This window comes from Aspergillus fischeri, genomic scaffold (assembly GCF_000149645.3).
Source record: "Aspergillus fischeri NRRL 181 1099437636249 genomic scaffold, whole genome shotgun sequence".
NCBI classification, from domain to species: domain Eukaryota; kingdom Fungi; phylum Ascomycota; class Eurotiomycetes; order Eurotiales; family Aspergillaceae; genus Aspergillus; species Aspergillus fischeri.
The window spans coordinates 2,107,553-2,128,663 of NW_001509770.1; the positions used below are offsets into that span (position 1 = coordinate 2,107,553).

The 21,111-nt window shown below is 49.7% G+C and overlaps 7 protein-coding genes across 7 annotated transcripts, besides 1 other annotated feature; 4 read left to right on the forward strand and 3 right to left on the reverse strand.

Moving 5' to 3' along the window:
- Positions 1 to 861: 861 nt before the first annotated feature.
- On the reverse strand, positions 862 to 5,032 carry sskB (putative MAP kinase kinase kinase SskB; the record flags this gene model as incomplete). The annotated part of the gene is made up of 2 exons (XM_001264673.1): positions 862 to 3,172; positions 3,228 to 5,032. 2 exons carry the CDS (start codon positions 5,030 to 5,032, stop codon positions 862 to 864), a joined length of 4,116 nt encoding a protein of 1,371 aa, XP_001264674.1.
- An 828-nt stretch (positions 5,033 to 5,860) lies between these two features.
- Positions 5,861 to 5,885: a microsatellite.
- Positions 5,886 to 8,360: 2,475 nt separating this feature from the next.
- Positions 8,361 to 10,087, forward strand: NFIA_014700 (ammonium permease MEP2; the record flags this gene model as incomplete). The annotated part of the gene is made up of 6 exons (XM_001264674.1): positions 8,361 to 8,444; positions 8,512 to 8,576; positions 8,626 to 8,880; positions 8,942 to 9,616; positions 9,674 to 9,905; positions 9,959 to 10,087. The coding sequence occupies 6 exons, from the start codon at positions 8,361 to 8,363 to the stop codon at positions 10,085 to 10,087; spliced, it is 1,440 nt and encodes a 479-aa protein (XP_001264675.1).
- A 183-nt stretch (positions 10,088 to 10,270) lies between these two features.
- Positions 10,271 to 10,548, forward strand: NFIA_014710 (uncharacterized protein; the record flags this gene model as incomplete). The annotated part of the gene is made up of 2 exons (XM_001264675.1): positions 10,271 to 10,371; positions 10,437 to 10,548. 2 exons carry the CDS (start codon positions 10,271 to 10,273, stop codon positions 10,546 to 10,548), a joined length of 213 nt encoding a protein of 70 aa, XP_001264676.1.
- A 217-nt stretch (positions 10,549 to 10,765) lies between these two features.
- NFIA_014720 (U2 snRNP complex subunit CUS2) lies at positions 10,766 to 12,468 on the forward strand (the record flags this gene model as incomplete). The annotated part of the gene is made up of 6 exons (XM_001264676.1): positions 10,766 to 10,954; positions 11,214 to 11,336; positions 11,409 to 11,806; positions 11,865 to 11,973; positions 12,028 to 12,183; positions 12,256 to 12,468. The coding sequence occupies 6 exons, from the start codon at positions 10,766 to 10,768 to the stop codon at positions 12,466 to 12,468; spliced, it is 1,188 nt and encodes a 395-aa protein (XP_001264677.1).
- Positions 12,469 to 13,107: 639 nt separating this feature from the next.
- NFIA_014730 (tubulin beta chain) lies at positions 13,108 to 15,111 on the forward strand (the record flags this gene model as incomplete). The annotated part of the gene is made up of 9 exons (XM_001264677.1): positions 13,108 to 13,119; positions 13,255 to 13,278; positions 13,382 to 13,407; positions 13,518 to 13,559; positions 13,649 to 13,703; positions 13,768 to 14,223; positions 14,277 to 14,611; positions 14,668 to 15,027; positions 15,078 to 15,111. The coding sequence occupies 9 exons, from the start codon at positions 13,108 to 13,110 to the stop codon at positions 15,109 to 15,111; spliced, it is 1,344 nt and encodes a 447-aa protein (XP_001264678.1).
- Positions 15,112 to 15,668: 557 nt separating this feature from the next.
- NFIA_014740 (uncharacterized protein) lies at positions 15,669 to 17,096 on the reverse strand (the record flags this gene model as incomplete). The annotated part of the gene is made up of 3 exons (XM_001264678.1): positions 15,669 to 16,068; positions 16,128 to 16,714; positions 16,785 to 17,096. The coding sequence occupies 3 exons, from the start codon at positions 17,094 to 17,096 to the stop codon at positions 15,669 to 15,671; spliced, it is 1,299 nt and encodes a 432-aa protein (XP_001264679.1).
- Positions 17,097 to 17,904: 808 nt separating this feature from the next.
- Positions 17,905 to 19,669, reverse strand: NFIA_014750 (purine-cytosine permease family protein; the record flags this gene model as incomplete). Its single annotated transcript, XM_001264679.1, has 4 exons — positions 17,905 to 18,075; positions 18,120 to 18,882; positions 18,947 to 19,170; positions 19,277 to 19,669. The coding sequence occupies 4 exons, from the start codon at positions 19,667 to 19,669 to the stop codon at positions 17,905 to 17,907; spliced, it is 1,551 nt and encodes a 516-aa protein (XP_001264680.1).
- Positions 19,670 to 21,111: the final 1,442 nt, after the last annotated feature.

The window sequence follows — 21,111 nt, forward strand, 5'->3', positions numbered from 1 at the left end:
CCTCGCACCTGGATTCTCTGTCGACCTTTCAGCCCTGACCGTTTCTTCCTCTTCTCTCTTGTGTCGTCGTTTATATTTATTTTCGGTTTACTGGTCACGATCACGCTATCTCATTTCCTCAACGGCCCTGAGATCCACGTTACCACTACCGTTCCTTGACCGTCTACGATTCCTCTATGATGTCTTTCCATTTGGCGCAACTTGGTTCACATGGTCTTTTTCGATTCTACTTTGACGTCTTGTGAATCTCATCATTTTGTCCTGTACTGCGGTTCGCGGTATCCAGCTATAGGTATGAACAGCTGCCCTGATGAACCTCTCATATTTTCTCTCATGTCTGTCCACTTCATCCGGCTTCCTGGGAACTCATGAATTCAGTTTGATGTCTTTTATTAGCCTAAAGCAGCTATTGAAGACTACGTGCCTGTCGCACATCCGGTATCAGTAATTTCACCAAGATTATCACATGCTTGGACCCGTTCAATATCTGATACATCACATAATGACTACAGCCAATGCAAGCACGAAAGACGCGGAATAGCTAGTACTGCGTAGATACATCCGGATAACTAGCTGACGTGCAGAGCGCCCTGGCTAATATCTCCAACATACACAATAGGGCATAAGAGTAAATCTTAAGTGCTTCAAACAAAGGAAAGAAAAAAAATAGCAAGTTGGGGGTATCACGGGCAATTTCTTTGCTGGAACTTTTGCGAGCTGAACTTCTCGAGCGGAGGAAGAGAAACGAGGAGGAAAATAAGACGTGAAGTGTGGAAAGTGAGCTGGAGCTTCCGTGAAAAACTCTGAATAGAAATTGAGAGCGAAAGGATGAAAATGGCAATAAAAGATTGGACAGGTGGTTTACATGTATGTGGAATTTTGGCGGCTGCACGAATTGGAGCTGCTGATGCTGCTACTGCCGCCGTCACTGCTCGGGGTCTGGGGCTCAACGACGACCTGTTGCCGGATAGAGACAATCCATTCGTGCTGTAGCAGCTCCGCGGCTGTGGGTCGCTTCATGGGATCGCATTCGAAACAACGGCGGAGGAAATCAATGCCCAGTTCGCTGAGTTGATCGGTCGAAGGTAGCTGGGGCTGATTTCCCTGAGCGATGTTGTACATAATCGCCCACTCGTTGTCTAGGGTAGACCATGGTCGGCGACCGGTGGCCATCTCCAAGATCACACATCCCAAAGACCAGATGTCGACCGCTCCCTGACGGTGGATTAACCTGGAAGTATCGCCGCGAATCACTTCGGGAGACATGTACATTGGTGTTCCGGTCATCGTCTTTTGGTTCTTGCCCCGCTGATGCGCCATTTGGGAGTCCTTGGGAACGAGAGCGGCATCCTTGTGATTAGGTCCGGTAAAGGCATCCATCGGAACTACGGTCTTGCCCTGGCGCGCAATGATTTTGGCAGCGCCAAAATCGACATACTTGATGATGCCGTTATGGTCGAGAAGGATGTTCTCGGGTTTGATGTCGCGGTGGACAATGCCGGCTTGGTGTAGATATGCCAATCCTTCGAGAAGTTGTAGAGCATAGACCATGATGACTGTCTCATCTTCCACACGACCATGCTCAAGCAAACTGGCCAGAGATCCGCCAGAGCAATATTCCATGAAGATATAGACTTTGTCTCGATGCACCTCGATACCATGGTAGGAGACAATGTTAGGATGATCAAGGACCTCCAATACTCCCATTTCGTCCCGGATCTGTTGGGCAATCTTCGGAATAAGTTGAGGGTCTTGAAGACGAATTTCCTTGACCGCCATGAGATAGTTGCTGTCGAGGTTGATGGCGGCATAGACAGATCCGAAAGTACCACCTCCGATGTATTGGCCTTGCTGCCATCTAAGTGTAACGTTGGTCGCAGAGGACGAGAGGACCGCAAGAGACCGGTCAGCCTCGTTGGACCCTTCAAGTACTCTTCCGAGGGCCTGGCGCTTGGCGTCTTCTTCCACTCGTTTGTCTTCGATGTCATGCAAGCGAGCCAAACGTTGCTCGCGAACAAGTTTTGTAGCTTCTGCATCTGTAAGGATTCGGCCAGCGCCGATTTTCCGGGCTCCCGCGCGCTCCTCCATGCGCTGCTTCTCCGCTTGTGCGGCAAGAGAGGAACGGGCACCCATGATATCGAAGTGAGAAATCAGCAACGACATGCATCCGGCCACTTTTGACCTTAATTGACTGAACTGGGAATCGTCCATTGATAGAAGGTGTCTGCTGGAGGTGATGGCCATTGCGGATTCAAGGGCAGCTACGGCCCACTTAAATGTCTTTCGGTCAGCGGCATCGCAGTCATCGCAAATGAACGAAACCCATTCCAGTGATAGTTCGACAAGCCTAGCGCTATTCATAGCACGTCGGTTAGGGTCGACATAGTTTGAAGAACGCTTGCCAAACTCTGTTGCGAAAGCATAGCAGGATTGGATAAGCTCCGTGTTCTCTATGCCTCTCGATTTCAATTGATCTTTGATGATCGCAACACTGTCCATAATAGTCATAGAAAGCTTGAATGAGATTTTCTTAATCTTGTTCAACTCCACGTTGACTCGTCCAAGGTTCGCCCGTTGTTCAATAGCCATATCCAGCTGCATGCCCGTTAACTGGACCAGCTCATGCCGAGCATTAGCGAGTCGTTGCTGCGTTCCTTCAACTACAAGACGACATTTGCCAAGCCGGACATCCGTGGGCTGTTCCAGGAAATCAACCTGCATCTCCTTACCAGCCCAAGACAGAGGCTTTTCAGGGCGGATAACCAGAATATACGGTGCGTGGGCGGAGTCCTTGGGTACATCTTCTTCTCGAAAAGAGGTCGCAAGGATCGCTTGAATGTCCGTAGGTCTGTTCCACAGCGCATGATGCGCGAAGAGGTAGACACCTTTCTGGCCGATAGAGGCGTTTGACTTCACCAGAAAATGATCCGAAATAAGCAACGCTTCGAAGAAATCGTAGGCGATATCAGCGGAGATATTGTATTCAGTAGCGTTTTCAAACAGTTGACGCAGAAAGCGGGAGAATCGATAAAGCTTCCGTTGTCTGATTCTGGTGGAGTCGAGCACACTTTTGTATCTCTTATCCATATCGATCGGGTCTTCATTTGGACGCGCCGTCAACTCACGCTCAAAATGGATCATTAGGCGTTGAAGTGACTTGGCTGTCAGAGCACTAGAATGCTTATTAGCAATCGCGTATACTTAAAAGATGGAAAGAGAATTCATACCTGAATTGTTCAGCGACCTCGATGTCACCACCTTCGAGTTGGCGACCAATGTCGTTCGAAAACTCCCAGTCCTGCTCCAGGATTTCAGCTTCCTTGAATGTATTCTTATTCACGTTCAATTTCCAATTCAGAAGGCGAAAGTAGTATTTCAAGGCATCCAATACCACCGAGTCGAAGTTCTCATCAATGCAAGGCGGTAAATCCCATCCGGGCTCAGGCCTTGATATATCTACATAGCGTTGTTTGATGTCAACAGCAACTTTCATCAGTATCTGAAACTGCGAGATCATCTGATCGACGAGAATCGGTGATTGCTGGGCAGGGTCCTTCATGTTCTTGGCGTAAGATAAGCGAACGCGAATGATCTCTTGGATGAGGCGCGAGGGAAAATTAATCAGTGTGAGAAGCTCTTCGATGTATGGAGGTAGATGTCTTTGGGCGAATGAGCCCGCGTTTTCAATCAGCGTAGTCTTCGCTTTCTTGATCACTTCGCCAATGCCGTTGAGCATATTGTGATCTCCTTGTAGGGTCTTGAGACCGTCTTCCTTCATAATGCGATCGAGGAATGACGATCCGTCCGAGAGATCGCTGTTGACGGATTTGACCTTGGGTTTGCTGAAATCAAGCTCATCATTGCCTACCCACTTCTGCAGAATGGCCAGTTCGGTGTTGATAAGGGCGATAGTGTTGTGCCATGCAAAGACGGCCTCGCGGCTAGAACAGTATTCCTCCGATGCCACTCGAGGGTTTGCAGTTTCGAACTCTTTATGTGTAGAGTACAGCATCTCACATTCCTCGATCTTTTGAACAATGTCCTCGACCTGCTTGATAGGCGACTTGCCAATCTCAGTCTCACCCTTGATTTTAAAATTAATGATATCTTCAATGATCGGCCCAAGACCAGCTCTAGCTTCCTCAATGAGCTTTCGTTGTAAGGCAACACTTCGGCCGCATGTTTTAGCTCGAACCCCCAACCAGATCGCATTGTTCTGAGCCGCGGACCTCTTTGTCTCCGCTGAGCCAAGCAGTCTTTGTTTCTCCTGTTTGACAACATCTCCTCTTAAGACAGAGGCCAACATAGAATGCCACTCGAGTCTTTCTTGGTTCTTGGGGTTCTTGAGTTCCTCGAGCGTCGGTTGGTTATCATCCGGGAGGAACAGCTGGATGTCAGGATCATATGCGTCATCTTCGAACGGAGCCTCCGACGATGGCGAAGGCTCCTCCAAGTCCGAGTCGCCAGGTGTCAAACCCATGTTCTGGGCATCGTCGAAATGGTTATACCACGCCTGTGGATTTGCCCGAATGCGTTGGACATACGCCTTTTCTTGCGCCCGGTATTGCGCGTTAGGATCACGTCGGGCACTTCTCCTAGCCGATGAGGACCTTTGGCGGTCGCTCTGGAGGCTAATGTATTGAGGTGGACGGCGCTGCGGGGCGTAAGTGTTGGACGGAGTCCTAGCAGGGCCAGACGGGCGTTGCGGTCGCAAATCTCGATCGGTTAGAGGGAGGCCGTCGACAGTCGGAACTTTGTCGAGAGCAGCGCCTGCACCGACGCTGGAGCCACGAGGGCGTAGACCTGGTGTGCTGGCCCAGGCTGGCAAGCCGGTAGCGTGCGAGGGGGGAGGGGACGAAGCGATAGTGGTGACTGGCGGAGCTTGCTCGAAGATCTCTGGAAAGGTAGAATTGGCCCTCATTGCATACGGCTGCTGTAGAAGCTCGTCGGATGACCCTGAGCTGTCCGAGTCATGATTGGGAATGTCGGGATTCTCCATGGCTCGAAATTCACGATCCTGAGGCGACTCCATCTTGCATGGCTTTTTAGGAGTTTTGGTCCTGTTGGATGGTGAATGAGGAGAAGCGGGAGCTCCAAGCCCGAAACTTGATAGGGGTGTGGCGGTGCATTCCGGGGTTTCATTAGTAGTAACTAATTGCCTAAGGCCGCCACACGGCAACACAGCTGCCGGCCTAGTAGCGCCGTTTTCTTCGTGGATGAATTGGACAGTTATCATAGCCAGGTTTTAATAATTTTCATTGTCTTAATCGTAATTGCTTGAGTTGTGTAGGTATTTTCAGCCAAATTTAGCTAACTCGTGGCAGCGTACGGCGAATCACAGGTACAAAATTGAGCCCGGTCTTCTCGGGTAACAATGCATATTTCAGAATAATGATTCCAAGGTTCATCTCTTCATTGTTAGAGAAGGAAGTCGATGTCAGGTTAGATAGCTCTTTGACACATTAGATGCCAACCTATCTTCACCATAGATGCTTTGAGGGCACTGATTCATGTACTTTGGATGATGTATGGCCTCCGGCACCACTTTGTTGTGACCGAATCAATATCAGCCGGTCTTACGCTTTGGGAGGTAATTGGCCTCTATAGATTCAATCAGATTGTGATTACAATTTGAGAGGGACTTTCCAAACACGTCACGGGCTTTCGAGGTAACACCGGTGAAGTTCGAAAGGGACAGATGATGTGCTCCGTTGATATACATCATAGGTGGTAGCATTTGTGATCCTAGGCTGGACAGATTTGAATCTCTTACTTCTCTATGCCAATCCTAAAATTAGGCACAGACAAATCTGGACTTCAATGATCAGCGGCTATCAAGAAATATGCCTGCTTAGTACGTGATGATGACCAAGATGATGACCAAGAATAGCAAGTTAACTATGCATAGAATGAGTAAATCTAAGGGATATACTTGATGCTGATCAGTGGGACTCGATGTTCCCAAGTTGGAGCGTGCGGATCTACATGAAAGCCCGCTTTGTCCCATCTGAGTCTGAATTCTGGATGCGTTTCGAAGTCTCGATGATCTAGGCCTGGTGGAGCTTCAAAAGAGCCACAGGTAGACATATGCGGAGAGTCTGATGTCGGTTTCCATCGAGTAGCGCTCTATGCCGAGAAAGATGTATTTGAAAGCACTCCGTAGACATATCCTTACAGACCGGCACCTGCATGTTACGTAGCTGACGAGCAACTGGCTACATTTTCTTTTTTTTATTTATTTAAATTGAGCTCTGAAACCCTCTAAATTGGCACACGCACCAGAGCTGAGGGTTAAAGGGCTTAAGACGCCTCTATGGCGGGTGCCTTTGAAGCAATAGCCTTGGAAAGAAAAACAGAAGGAATGGGACAATCTACCCAATTGGGATGTGGTCATCCGTCGCCTTGACGGATATTTGTGGCAATGGAAAAGCAAGGGCTGGAGGAGCATCGGTTGTTTGGGACGGATAACTATCTCCTTACTGCTCTATACAACGTCCATGCCATCTTTGACCTCTTTGAGAGAGTCGTTGAAAACTGATGTGCCAAGCTCCCTAATCCGAACAGATCGGGATGCCGAAATCGCCCAACCAATAGGACCAGAGATCCTTATCTTTTTTCACCTCCTGTCACATCTAACGTTCCGAACGCAAGATACCCAAGGTACGAAAATAAGCAATAGGTATCTATCTAATCTGAAGACTAGCAATTACCTTACCTATTCAATAGGACAGCCTGAGGTTGAATGCAGGTACCGTACCTACCTTGGGCACTTGGGTGATCTGCTCTTTGGTTCCGTGTAGTTGAACTGATTGCGTAAGGAGACGGAACCGTTGAAAAGTCACAATTACGATCGACCGGATATCGTTGGACTCTCGCATTCTACCTTGTCTACACATATTAAGGAGAAGTTGTCGGATGACAGAGAGGAGATGGATATCTGCATGCTAAGTTCAAATCTGAGATGTACCCATGAGGTCAGAGGAACTGGCTGATAAGGAAGCGAAAGCGACAGATGATTGGTTGTCTGGCTCAAGATAACGACTGATAAGCGAACTTTCTAAGTAGAAGGCCGAGAAAGAGTGCGTTACCCCATGTTAATACTGGAACACTTGATATAAGCGACAGTCAGCGTGATGCTGTGAAAAGCCCCCTACATAGTAAGCTAATTGAGGTACCAGCGGCTCCTCCTTCCTATCAAACCCGGAACACGAGTCAAAGGTGCGCTGACACCGTAACGATATGTAAAGTACCTTGGGTGACAAGTAACGAAGAACAGTTGCAAACTCAACATCGCGCAGTATAGCAATGATCATTGTCTGCATACGAGTACAATGCAGAGGAATTCATCTTGGCAACCAACCTATATCACAGTCCTTGCCTTTGAAGGATGGAAAGGATAGGTAGTCAAGAAGAAATACCTAAAGGACTTCGTATCAGGCTGAGGACTGGCAGCAGAGCTGCTGATTGGTCCAAAGCAAGTCCATATCTACAACCACTCTCAATGCTCGTCTCGTCCCCCAATCATCTCGAGGGACAGTATCTACATAGGTATCCTCCTGATCCCATCAGTTTCTATGGGACTTTGTCGACGATAATGGGACATATGGACCATGGTTTTGATGTTATCGTCTAATCTGCTATATGGCTTCCTATCATCGCACTCCTCGACCCGTCATCCTCGTCTAGGATTCCCTAGAAGGGTCCTAGGCTCCTAGTACTTGGAGGGTCATACTGCTGGACCTAGAAAGATAGGCTGAGTTAAAGCTCCCTTGATAGACGAACTTACGTAGAGACCTGCTCCCTGGACATCATCCTTGTCATATTGATTATTCATGGTAAAACGAAAACTAATCAGCCATGGGCTTATCCATTGCATTGCACCATGACTCTAGAAGGCTTGGCCAGATTATGTCTGATATCTATCACAATCTTTCAATTTGACTACTATCAGCCGGATGAGCCAAGGCCATAGACCTTTCCCTAGCGCCCGACAGTGGAGCATTGTGTTTGATTTCAGGAACTATGGCCATGGCTCCATTGTCCATGGCGTCTTTGACTTGTATCAGCATCGCATATTTATGGGTCTGGCCCTCTCCCCCTGTCACATTTCTCCCTTTATCAGACATCCAAGCCTTCCCTTTCCTTCTTCTCGTGTTCAGCTCTGACCTTGAGCTCTGACCGACGGCTTCGAATTTGATTCTGCAGTTCATTCCTGTGCAGGGCCTGTCTCGTTGTATTTTGTGACTTCAGCTTTCTATCATTGGTTATCTAGCACCACGGCAACCGGCCTTGGTCAGTGACCTCTGCCAACCAATCGTCCCAATCTACAAATCTGCGACTGTGCTACAGGTGGTTTCACAATGGCGGAATACCCGGTGGCCTACAATGGCACCATAGCAACGGGTGGAGATTCCTTGACGGAGGATTTGAACATATACTACAGCGTTCGTCAACCTCACCATTGTAGTATGCTGTTCTGGAATGAACGCTTGTAGCTGACTGTTCCTCCAGTCCGGTGACATTGCATGGGTTGTCACATCAACCGCATTAGTCCTGCTTATGATTCCTGGTGTTGGGTATGAGAATATGAGACTCATCTTCATGTCCATCGCTAACAGCTTTTAGCTTCTTCTACTCTGGTCTTGCCCGTCGAAAGTCGGCCCTCTCTCTGATATGGCTCTCGATAATGTCTGTCGGTGTCGTTTCCTTCCAGTGGTTTTTCTGGGGCTACTCACTAGCCTTTTCCCATACCGCTGGAAAGTATATTGGTGATCTATCGAACTTTGGATTCAAGGGTGTGCTGGCAGCGCCTTCGGTTGGCAGCAGCAAGGTGCCGGATCTGCTCTTCGCCGTGTTCCAGGGAATGTTTGCTTGCATTACGTGAGTCCAAACTCAAGCATTCCCGTCCCGCTCGAAGATAGGACAACTGACAACTCGAAAGTGTAGCACTTGCCGTCGGTGCCGCCGCCGAACGTGGCCGTATGCTTCCGTGCATGGTTTTCTCCTTTATCTGGACCACGATCATCTATGACCCTATCGCTTGCTGGACATGGAATTCCTCCGGCTGGGTCTTCAAGCTCGGTGGTTTGGACTTTGCAGGCGGCACACCTGTGCATATTGCCTCCGGCTCAGCAGCATTGGCTTACTCTTTAATGCTCGGAAAACGCCGTGGTCACGGCACCCATGAGCTCAACTACCGCCCTCACAACGTCACCCACGTTGTCATTGGCACTGTGTTCCTCTGGGTGGGATGGTTTGGATTCAACGCTGGCTCGGCCCTTGCCGCCAATATGCGAGCTGTCATGGCAGCCTTTGTGACCAACCTCGCCGCTTCTGTTGGTGGTGTCACTTGGTGTCTTCTGGATTACCGACTCGAGAGGAAGTGGTCTACCGTGGGTTTCTGCTCGGGAGTCATCGCTGGCTTGGTCGCTATTACTCCTGGATCTGGCTTCGTGCCCCCATGGGCTGCTTTTATCTTCGGTGTTGTCGGCGCTATCGCTTGCAACTACGCCACCAAGCTCAAGTATTGGCTCAAGATTGATGACGCCTTGGATATCTTTGCCGTCCACGGCATTGGAGGACTCGTTGGCAACATCTTGACTGCCTTCTTTGCCGCGTAAGCATTATTCCAATTGAAGACAGACTAATATATGACTGACATGCGTCCTGCCAGTGACTACATTGCGCACCTCGATGGCTTCAGTGAGATCCCTGGTGGATGGATAAACCACAACTGGGTTCAGCTGGGGTACCAGCTAGCCGACTCTGTTACTGGCTTTGCGTACTCCTTCTTTGGTAGCTGCCTCATCCTCTTTCTCATCAATTTGGTCCCTGGTCTCAGCCTCCGCGCTGCCGAAGAAGATGAGATTCTGGGTATCGACGACGCCGAAATTGGCGAGTTTGCTGTATGTGCTCTGACGATCTGCGGTTGAACCGTTTGAGCTAACATGTTTCCTAGTATGACTATGTCGAAATCACTCGCGATGTGATCGCCGGCATTGAGGGCCCTGAAGGCCTTGATGGCTCTTCCAAGCGGACAATCACCCCTACCGAGGGCCACGAGGGCACCATTGAAACGAAGGCTTGAACACTGTGTCAGACTCACTAATATTCTATGATACCCTGTCCTTAATAATCATGTCCTCATTCTGTCGATCATAATCTGTTTGTATATATTTCCTGTTTATCATTTGTTTCTTTCGTCACGTTGGAATATGCCCTTGGCTGTACAAAACATTCTATCTTCTTCGTCTGAAGTCATTGAAACATCATGCGTCAGGACTTCTGTGCCTTTTCAGATAAGCAGCTGGCTCGTGGAACCATCTTAGCATCTCTCAATGCCACATGTTATTTTGCTCGTATGATGAAGGTGTACGTAGTGTTTTGACAACCTAAACATCAATCATGGGTTGGCGGCACCTACTTTGTTCATCTAGTATGTTCTTGAAAAACCAATCCAGTAGTGGTTACTGGCAGCCCACATTGAAGAAAGCAATGAAATACCTAAGGCGTAACATTTGTAAAGGGTTGCAGTTCGCATGGGATTAGGTGATGGCAGATGTCATGGCTTGCAGCCAATGATAAGCCACGATTGGAGCTTCCCGTCGTCACCACCTAGAAATCCCCTTGGAGCTTGGAGCTACGTCTCACCCCGCAAACCATTCCAATTCTTCAAATCAGAGCGCATATTATTCTCTACACCTCGTGATTCCTTCTCGTTTGCTGTATTCTTATATTACGTGTATCGGTCTACAGTCTTTCGCAGATGGCATCTCGAAGCCCCAGCGAAGAAGCACCTAAACCGGCGCCGTTTAGCAACTTTCCGCAGGACCCGACTGAATTCGACAGCGACCCCAGGATTTCCTTCTCGAAGCTGGACAACAAGTTTATACTAGAGACTGAAGACGGACAGGAATTTGAATACGATACGGTTTTAAAACGATGGATTCCGACGGTGTGTGCGCGCTTCCTCTGCAGCTGGTCGATTCCCTTTGTATCATGCGATCGTTGAACTCTTACCTTTTCTGTCTCCCTCTTGTTATGAGTTCCCTTCCTCCCACACTGTATTTTTCCCACTTGCCAAGTATCGTATCTGGAGCACAGCGTTTGATTGCAGATACACTGCGATCGCCGTTGCTACATGGGTCTTGGTCGGTTCGTGAAACTGATTGTGTGGTTGGCGCGACATTTCCGCGCCGTTGGGTATTCTCCAGGTCGACGATGACTTGCTCCAGCAGCAACAAGAAGCCTACAAGATTCAAGGGGTGGACGAAAATGAACAAGTCACTGCGCAACAATTGAAGAAGAAGCGGAAGCAGCAGACCGGTGGGGATGAGGTTAGTGACGCAAGCGATATGGCCTTGCAATCCATTATTGTATCGAAGTGACTGACTAGACTTAAATCGCAGAATAATGGCCAAAAGCCGAAGAAACAACGAGTAAACACTGCCGTCTTCGTCACATCTATTCCCCTTGATGCCGAGTTCGATGAGATCCGCGACGTCTTCTCCAAGTGTGGCGTTATCGCCGAAGAGATTGACAGTGGCCGGCCCCGAATTAAGATGTATATGGATGAAAACGGCAAGTTCAAGGGCGAGGCTTTGATAGTGTATTTCCGGCCGGAGTCTGTCAACCTCGCCATACAGATGCTGGACGAGTCAGACTTTAGGTTAGGGGTGACAGGCCCGCAGGGACCGATGAAGGTCCAGGCTGCAGATTTCTCGTTCAAGAGCCAACAAGAGGCACCGGCAAAGACTAGCATGAGGGATAAGAAGAAGATCATCAAGAGGACTCAGAAACTAAATAGGTCCGTCCAAGGCAACCCGCGGGACTTGACGAGATGTGGGCTGACGTGGTGTTACTAGCAAACTCGCTGATTGGAGTGACGACGAGCCATCAAATCTGACAGACACGAGCTCTAGGTTTGAGAAAGTTGTCATACTCAAACACATGTTTACTCTGAAGGAGATCGAGGTATGGTTCCCAGTTATGCCACTTATGGGACGGAGTGATACTCACCCTTTGTAGGAGGATCCAGCAGCCATCCTTGACATCAAGGACGACATTCGGGAGGAGTGCTCCAAGTTAGGCGAGGTTACGAATGTCGTTTTGTATGACAAAGAACCCGACGGAGTTGTCAGCGTTCGTTTCACCGACCCTGAAGCCGCCAGACAATGTGTCAGAGTATGTTGTGCTGGCTCATTTTGTTCCTACGTCATAACCATTGCGAAGGTCCATTCTCTAACAAATTTCTAGGTCATGGATGGTCGCTTTTTCGCCGGCACACGCGTCGAAGCCTACATCACAGATGGGAAAGAGAAGTTCAAAAAGAGCAATGAGAGGCGGGCAGCTCTTGAGGATATGGCGGAGAGAGGACTTGACGCCGAAGACGAGGAAGAAAACGCACGGTTGGACGAATTTGGGACTTGGCTGGAAAGCTCCCATGTGGTGGAGAATACTGCCAAGTAGTGGCTTCTCGGAGAATTGGAACTTCTTAAACCTCTCTCTTCCGCCTAGGTGTTGTATACATGCCAACTGAATAGGCGCTGAAGGAGGTCATTGATTCACACACTTTGTCCTGTATTATAGCGGATTATGTACTCTGGACATCTGAGCCGAAAGAAACGGCGGGAAAGGCCATGCTGACATAAAGACATGATGAAACGGGGTAACATTGCAAGAACTGGCACTTATTATTGAAATAGACACTCTCTTATTTATTGACACCCATTGTTTAATTGCCTGCATGATGGGATGACTCCAATTCATGGTTCGCGGTTGTTGTCGTTGTCCAACCTGTGGTTCGTTGCTGACTGGTGTCCCGTGATAGAAATCACGCTAAGCCATGTTTGACCGTAGCTCCCCCTGATTTATTTACCAACAGCAAATGTTGACTTGTTGTCTGTTGATCCCTGAGAGACCAGCCCGCACAACGAACAACTCCTTCTCTCCTCACCGCTAAACTTCAACCCAACTCCCCTTTCCCTTCTCCATTCTTCCTCTCCGTCCCCATTTCTTCGACGGTCTCTATCCTTTTGTTCAATTTGAACTTTCCTATTTCATCTCTTTTCTACCTATCCCAAGTAACTCTCCAGCAAATCATCCACAATGCGTGAAATCGTATGTTGTGCCTAAACACACCCCCCTGTTCCGGTTAGGAGACGCGTCGATTTGGGCTCTCCCTGGATAGAAGAACCCCACTTGTTCCTCAAGAATGCGGATCAGCTAACTTGTTTTTTTTTTTTTATTCTACAGGTTCACCTTCAGACCGGTCAGTGTGTAAGTACTGCCCATCGTGGGTGAGGGACTGTTATGGGAGATGGAAGAAGCATAGGGATGGCGTTTGCGTTGAGCAGAGACTAAACTCGATTCTTGGTGACAGGGTAACCAAATTGGTGCCGCTTTCTGGTATGTCTTGACCTCAATTCTTGGATGACGGGAGATTGGGACCTGTCTTAGCAGGCTGTCCTCCATGGGTTCAGCTTCGCTGTCATGGGTATCAGCTAACAAATCTACAGGCAGACCATCTCTGGTGAGCACGGCCTTGACGGCTCTGGCCAGTAAGTTCGACCTATATCCTCCCAATTGAGAAAGCGGCGGAAACACGAAAGGAAGGAAGAAGAGGACGCGTGTCTGATGGGGTTAATAGCTACAATGGCTCCTCCGATCTCCAGCTGGAGCGTATGAACGTCTACTTCAACGAGGTGTGTGGATGAAACTCTCGACTCTACTATTTCGGCAACATCTCACGATCTGACTCGCTACTAGGCCAACGGTGACAAGTATGTTCCTCGTGCCGTTCTGGTCGATCTCGAGCCTGGTACCATGGACGCTGTCCGTGCCGGTCCCTTCGGCGAGCTCTTCCGTCCCGATAACTTCGTCTTCGGCCAGTCTGGTGCTGGTAACAACTGGGCCAAGGGTCACTACACCGAGGGTGCCGAGCTGGTCGACCAGGTTATCGATGTCGTCCGTCGCGAGGCTGAAGGCTGTGACTGCCTCCAGGGTTTCCAGGTCACCCACTCTCTCGGTGGTGGTACCGGTGCCGGTATGGGTACCCTTCTGATCTCCAAGATCCGTGAGGAGTTCCCCGACCGTATGATGGCGACCTTCTCCGTTGTTCCCTCCCCCAAGGTTTCCGACACTGTCGTTGAGCCTTACAACGCTACTCTCTCCGTTCACCAGCTCGTTGAGCACTCCGATGAGACCTTCTGTATCGACAACGAGGTATGGGTGGAGTGATTGTCCAGAAAACAACGCGGATACTGACTGGTTCACAGGCTTTGTACGACATTTGCATGCGCACCCTTAAGCTCTCCAACCCCTCCTACGGTGACCTGAACCACCTGGTCTCCGCCGTCATGTCCGGCGTCACCACTTGCCTTCGTTTCCCTGGTCAGCTCAACTCTGATCTGCGCAAGCTGGCCGTCAACATGGTTCCCTTCCCTCGTCTGCACTTCTTCATGGTCGGCTTCGCTCCTCTGACCAGCCGCGGTGCTCACTCTTTCCGTGCTGTCTCCGTTCCTGAGTTGACCCAGCAGATGTTCGACCCCAAGAACATGATGGCTGCTTCCGACTTCCGCAACGGACGTTACCTCACCTGCTCTGCCATTTTGTATGTTACTAGACCTACGGACATTATGCACGATCTCTTTACTGACCATAATTTAGCCGTGGTAAGGTTTCCATGAAGGAGGTCGAGGACCAGATGCGCAACATCCAGTCCAAGAACCAGAGCTACTTCGTTGAGTGGATTCCCAACAACATCCAGACCGCTCTGTGCTCCATTCCCCCCCGTGGCCTGAAGATGTCCTCCACCTTCATTGGTAACTCCACCTCCATCCAGGAGCTGTTCAAGCGTGTCGGTGATCAGTTCACTGCTATGTTCCGTCGCAAGGCTTTCTTGCATTGGTACACTGGCGAGGGTATGGACGAGATGGAGTTCACTGAGGCCGAGAGCAACATGAACGATCTGGTCTCCGAATACCAGCAGTACCAGGACGCCTCCATCTCCGAGGGCGAGGAGGAATAGTAAGTTTTCCCAGATCTTTTTGCAGAGTACGTGTACTGACTCTCGGCAGCGGCGAGGAGGAGCCCCTCGAGGCTGAGGAGTAAATTATTTCTCTTCAGCCTTTCAGTGACGTGAATCAAGATCTGTTCACAGTAATACCCCTGATACATAAGTCTACTTTCTCTCTGGCCTTGGCCTAGCTCGCAGGCTGCTGCTGCCATACTGGAATATTTTGCTCGAGCGTTTCTTTAATCTTCCTGTTCTTAATTTCTTATGGCCGCCAGGGCCTCTGAAAGTATTGGACTCAAATAGTACAAAGTTCAAAAGCATTGCCTGCAATCCTACGTCAATGGTCCACCGGGGCAGATTAGGAATAACTCGAGTAAATTGTATGGAGATATCAAGCCGAACCTGTTTCTGGCAACATGATAGAAAACTTTCATTCAAAAATCATTTGTGTCCACTACTGTTCCACTCTGTAGGAAAACCAGTTTGTGTCACCATTAGCAGACAGACATCAATTTATCGAAAATTGTACGACGTCTTTCCAGGACAGTCGGCTGGCCGCAGAGAGTGGAAAATTGGCACATTTAATAAGCACATGGCGCCATCCCTTTGCAGCACACGACGGACGTGACGCAAGCAAGAAGCTAACGGAACCTCACATGAACGGACACTTCCCCGCCCTCGAGACTTTGAGCTCTTCCGTGATCTTCTCCACCGTCTGTTGGCCCTTTCCTTCAAAGTACCTTGGGCCCACGTCGGCAGTGTAGTAGCCCTGCGGGTAATACTTGTCGCCCATGTCGCCGGGGAGCGGCTTCCCCAGAGCCCAGGTGAGCCAGGCGGTCGGGCCCCAGCGGTTCCAGAAAGTCGGCTTGACGTAGTAGGGGGCTGCGTCCCATTGGGTGATGAAGATGCGGTTGTGCTCGTCTGGGCGCTCTGTGTAGGGTTCGTAGCGCAAGAAGTAGGGACGGGGGAGGGCAAGGTAGCGCATGATGAAGCGGCGGACGCGGAGGAGAAAGGAGAATACCTTGGTGTAGGCGGCGGGGGGAGCGTCGTACCTTGTTTTAGCGTTGCGAGTTAGTTGTGTTGGGGTGAGGGGGTGAGGGCATATGCTTACAGCATGGCCTTTCGTAGACGATCGTCCATCATGAACGAGACGAACTTCAGCCCGATATGCTGCAACGGGCTGGGGATCATGTACAACAGCACGGCGGTGGTCTGGTCGGCTGTCTCGCGGTTCTTCATGTCCGGAAGCATGCTTCGCACTTCGTACTCGTCGCTCCAGGCCATGATCTCCTCCAACCAGTGGAGGCCGTCGCGGAACCCCGTCTTGCTTGACGGGAGGTTCTCGTAGCCGATGTCCAGTCCGTCACCGATGCTCTTCCAAAAGGTACCCATGGCGCATTTCTCCATGTCGCTCAACGTGCGCCATTCGAACTTTTCGATGAACCGCACGGGCTGGATGGCGAAGAGGCCGAGCGTGTACAGCATGTCGTCTTCTTGGATTTTGCCCGCGGCGCGGTACCCAGTGTGCAGGAAGCGGGTGCGCGCGAGGGCAGTGCAGGCGCGCTCTGAGGAGGGGGCATTTCCCATGAATTCCTGAATCAGAACGCTGGTATCGGTATAGCGCTTGAGGGATGTCTCAGGGTTCGAGAGTTGGCTCGTCGCTGTCAGGAGGCCAGATATAGTGGGGATTCCGTACGTCTGTTCGGTCTCTTAGTTGGCTGCCTGCCCGTAACACGTGCATCAAATCCAGAATGAGTGAGTGACTAACCCTGAATAGCGCAAATTGTAGCGCTTTGATGAAGAAGAAAGGGAACTCCTGCTGCAATAGGACCCTTTGAATTTCCCACGCTTCGTCATCGGTCATGCGTGCAAGGGACTCGCGGGTTGGGAAATTGTACTTGCGATGGAGCCATCGCATCTTGCGAAAACGGAGAAAAGAGCATAGCACTGGATATGCTGCAAGGCCAGTCAGGATATAGGGGGCCAGGCGGCCAAAGGAGACGTGTGATACATCAGTGGCGAGAATTGCCAATGGACCATTCTTCAACCCTGCTGCAAGTTGCTCCATAATGTTCTTCATCTCTTTCACTTGTCATTATTGACATGAGGGATGATGAAGGAAGATATTTCTTCATGATCGGAGCCCAATAATAACTTCAGGTAGATAGACTAGTAGATAAGGGCTACAGGAGCTAACACTACCTAGCAGGGGCGGGGTTGCCTTAGTGAATAATGTTGTTAGTGTAAGGAGGAGTTGTCTAGGCAGCTGTTGATCAGCGAATCAGCAGCCCTAGAATAGGAGATGCATACCCACCGCCCGCCCCGGGCCGCCCCCATGACAGCTCGAGAGGCCCTTGAAAGTGGAAGTGATTGCGAGGACATGATCCAAGGTCAGGTAGGGCGTCTTGCATGTCAGATTGTCAAATTAAATGGAGTGGAACCAGATGATTTCTCACCAGCCTAATTCAGGACACACTTCACTCTTCAGATCTTCTTCAGCTCTTTCCCCGCACTTCACCACGATCCTCGGTTTATTGAGAAGGATCCCTCCGTTATTTCATCATTGAAGCGTAAGGTACATATGACACCTGCGGCACGATATATGCTTTGCTTCCGGTTCAGACCCAGACGAAGGTTTTCTGTGGTGCAAGTTTTGAACAGCTCATCGAATTACATCCTTGATATTTTAAACCTCGACTTTTACAAGGTGTTCCTTTTCCATCCATTTGATATCTTTCGACGCAACTTCTATGCTAACAGCGGAACTTGGACTAACATGTTTATACAGAATTAGGATGAGACACCTTCTCTGCGTCGGATCCAAACTTGATAGCTACAACGTTCGACGTCTATCCGGTTGACTTGGGGAGTCCAACTTGTATACAGCATCAACGACCAAGCATCTGAAGCTCCAACAGTCTCAGAGCAGGAAAAGATATGGCCGTGAACCCCAGACCGAGCCAGATCCCAAGATCACAACCTCCTGTTGTCGCATTCGCAACTGGCCCAGTGTAGTAAACTTGGTCCTGTTTGGCGCCCGAGCTGTCAGCAAATATGGTCTATTGCAGGCGCCTTTGAGAGAAGTAGGGATTTTTTCACTTACCATACCCACAATCGCTCCTGCCCATCCGATCAGGAAGGAAACCCCGGCGGCAACACCGACTGGGAGTTTCCGCCAGTCATTCCATATAGTCCAATCGTATCCTCGACACCGGTTGAAGAGCACATCTTCCTCGACAGCGATGGTGAACCAAATGATGATCCAGTATCCAATCAGAGGGAGGAAATTTTTGAAGATCTGATATAGGAAATTCCTTCCTCCGATTGCACATGCTGTATACGTGACGGTACTTGCGATGGTGAAGATAGGACGCGGAACTTTCGACCAAATGTCTCCGAGCATTTGAAAGTTCATTGCCAGCGAATATGTTCCGGGGCCATTGTTGGAAACCACCGTTAGCACATTAATGAACCCGCAAATCTTGCCAAACGCTCCAAGCCTGTCATAGCCAGCCATCAACAAGCTTCCCGGAGTTCCGTCATAGAGTGCCTGCCACTTGACATTGCTGGCAACACCGGTTCCCAGGCCAACTCCCAGGAGAATACTTATCATCATCGCTCCGCACCCTCCGATGGTAGTCACCGACCAAACCTTCCACGGCCTGATCGTGGATGGGTAATACACATAATAGTCTGCAGCGGAGGGCGCCCACGAGAGAGCCGACGACATGCAAAGCGAGAAAAATCCTAAGCGCTTTGCATTTATCTCATCGGACGACCCGATGGACTTTGCCTGGAGGTCAAACTGTGGTATTGCTGATCCCGCCAAGATGCAGAATGTGAGCAGTTGAGGGAACCAAGCGAATCTATGCCCCCAAGTCAGTCTTTCACTTTGTCATCTTGCTTCAGCACTGTGCGCAAGGATAATACCTCTCATATATATGGAATATGCGCATACCAAACGTCGCCATGATTGCACTTCCAAGGGCGACAATGATAATTCCGACGATGACGGATACAGATCCTCCGGAGAGCTTAGACAGAATCTGACCCCCTACCATGGCATTGATCATTCCATACCCGAGATTGGTCAACACGTTCAGCGAACAGCAGACTTTGTTGGGGTAGTAACCCATGAAATATCTGGTCATGACCTATAAAATCAATTCGTGAGCCAGGTTCATGCTCAAGTCAAGCCAGCTGGATGGTAGAAATCCGTATAGGATTCAAAGAAAAACGGACTGATCGGAAAGGCCATACAAGTGTGCGATTCCCACTCCTAGGACCCCAGGTACTCATATAACCGACCGCCAAACCCCCAATCAGGTTTCCAAATACGGCGCAGAGGGCAGCGTCCGTGAAGTTCAGATTCATGACCAGTGTTCCTATTGAACCGACAACCATGTGATTTACTGCCATTCCCATGCTGAACCATATCAAGAGCATGTGAAACAAGTCTGACGTGGTGGGCTTCTGACGATCCTCTGGGGAAACAGGCTCAATTCCGCGGGTTTCTAAGTTCTTGAAGCTCCTGGTCCATCGTTGATATCGTGACTGGCAGACGGTGCTCAAGGATCCGCAGTCCCCCAGCTCTACTTGTGTAACGCTGTGCAAAGAAAGGGACTGGCGGGGCTTCTCAAATTCGGACACCATGTTGACTCAGATTTGGACGGACACTGTTCACTCCAAAGGCACAAGGACTCAACTCTTCTTCCCTCGTCTTTCCTGCCAAGGGTGCGAATTCCCTCTCTATTTTGCTCTCGCCGTTAGCATCGGTCTTACCATCACAGAACGACAGAGGATGACCAAATCTGCAAACCAACAACACGAACCTTCCTGATGATCAGAAAGGCTGAAGGAGAGGTAGGAAGAAAAGGGCGACGGTGGAAGGAGAAGAAGGAGGCAGAGACCTTTTCAGAAGGAATAAACGTGATCTAACTGCTCGGTGATATTGACCTGACATCACTTTGAATGGACCAAGCGATTTCGACTTTACAAGGTACGTAATACCTGCACGACCACTGGTGACAAGACATTCCACAGCATCACGGATACCCCCGGAAGACTACGCATCAGCTGCAGAGTGCCGACCACGATGGCACAAAGCCGCATGATGAGATCCGTGCAGTAAGTACAATGTCCAGGATCAGCATGCACAAAGCAACGCAAGCCACTACTATCCTAAGGTTGTATCAACCACCTTGAAACACGGGCGTCGGCTCCCTGCAATCAACCCTGGCCTTGACTCAGTCTCCAAAAGCCCCGTCGGGATTCTTTGCAGTTATCATTAACCCGTTAGGGCCAATACGCTTTGCAAAGGATCCAGCAAAGGGACTCCGTTTTGCGCAAATCGTCACGCTACCATGCATGTCAACATACCGTCGGACGTATTAAGTCTTAAGCTCTGCAGATGCGCCGGCACGGTATGCACTAGCAGCGCAAGGAGGACGCAGAACGCCCAGGAGAGGTTGGTACTTAGACTGGACAGGACTACTTTCCCTGATCTATGCGGACTGAGAATGGAGACTCCCCTCCATACACTTCTATATACGTACTGTTCAGGTAAAAACGATAGCCTGCACAATCTCACATTAACCTGCGGTTCCGAGTTCCAACAATGACACCAAGCAGCAGTTCATCCGATCCGTCATCCTGCCAAAGAGCAGACTCTCATGGGCAAACCAGGGAGGTTGAGGGATGCACCCTCGGCAGAATTCCTGATTCGCGCACTGATCCTGTCCATGTTATGTTACCCAAGGTACCTGATAGTATGTAGATACTGATGGCCACATTCTTGCCCCTTTCCTGGATCACAAGTACAGAACGCAGCGCGCACGGAGCACGGAGGACATAGTTAGATCTTCTGTAGTTCATACTCGTGCCTAACTCTCAGTCATTTATTCTTCCATCCTAGTTTCTTGCGGACACTTTTTGCCTACTAGTGCCGTACCTAGTGATGACAATTGAGTAAAGGTTGTAGACAAAAAACGAGCAATTATCATTGGTATCTGTACGAGGCAAAGCCAGGAAGTAGTAGTGGCAATACTATAGAACAAAGTAAACAAAGAGACCGCCCCGCCTTGCGCCAGGCCTAA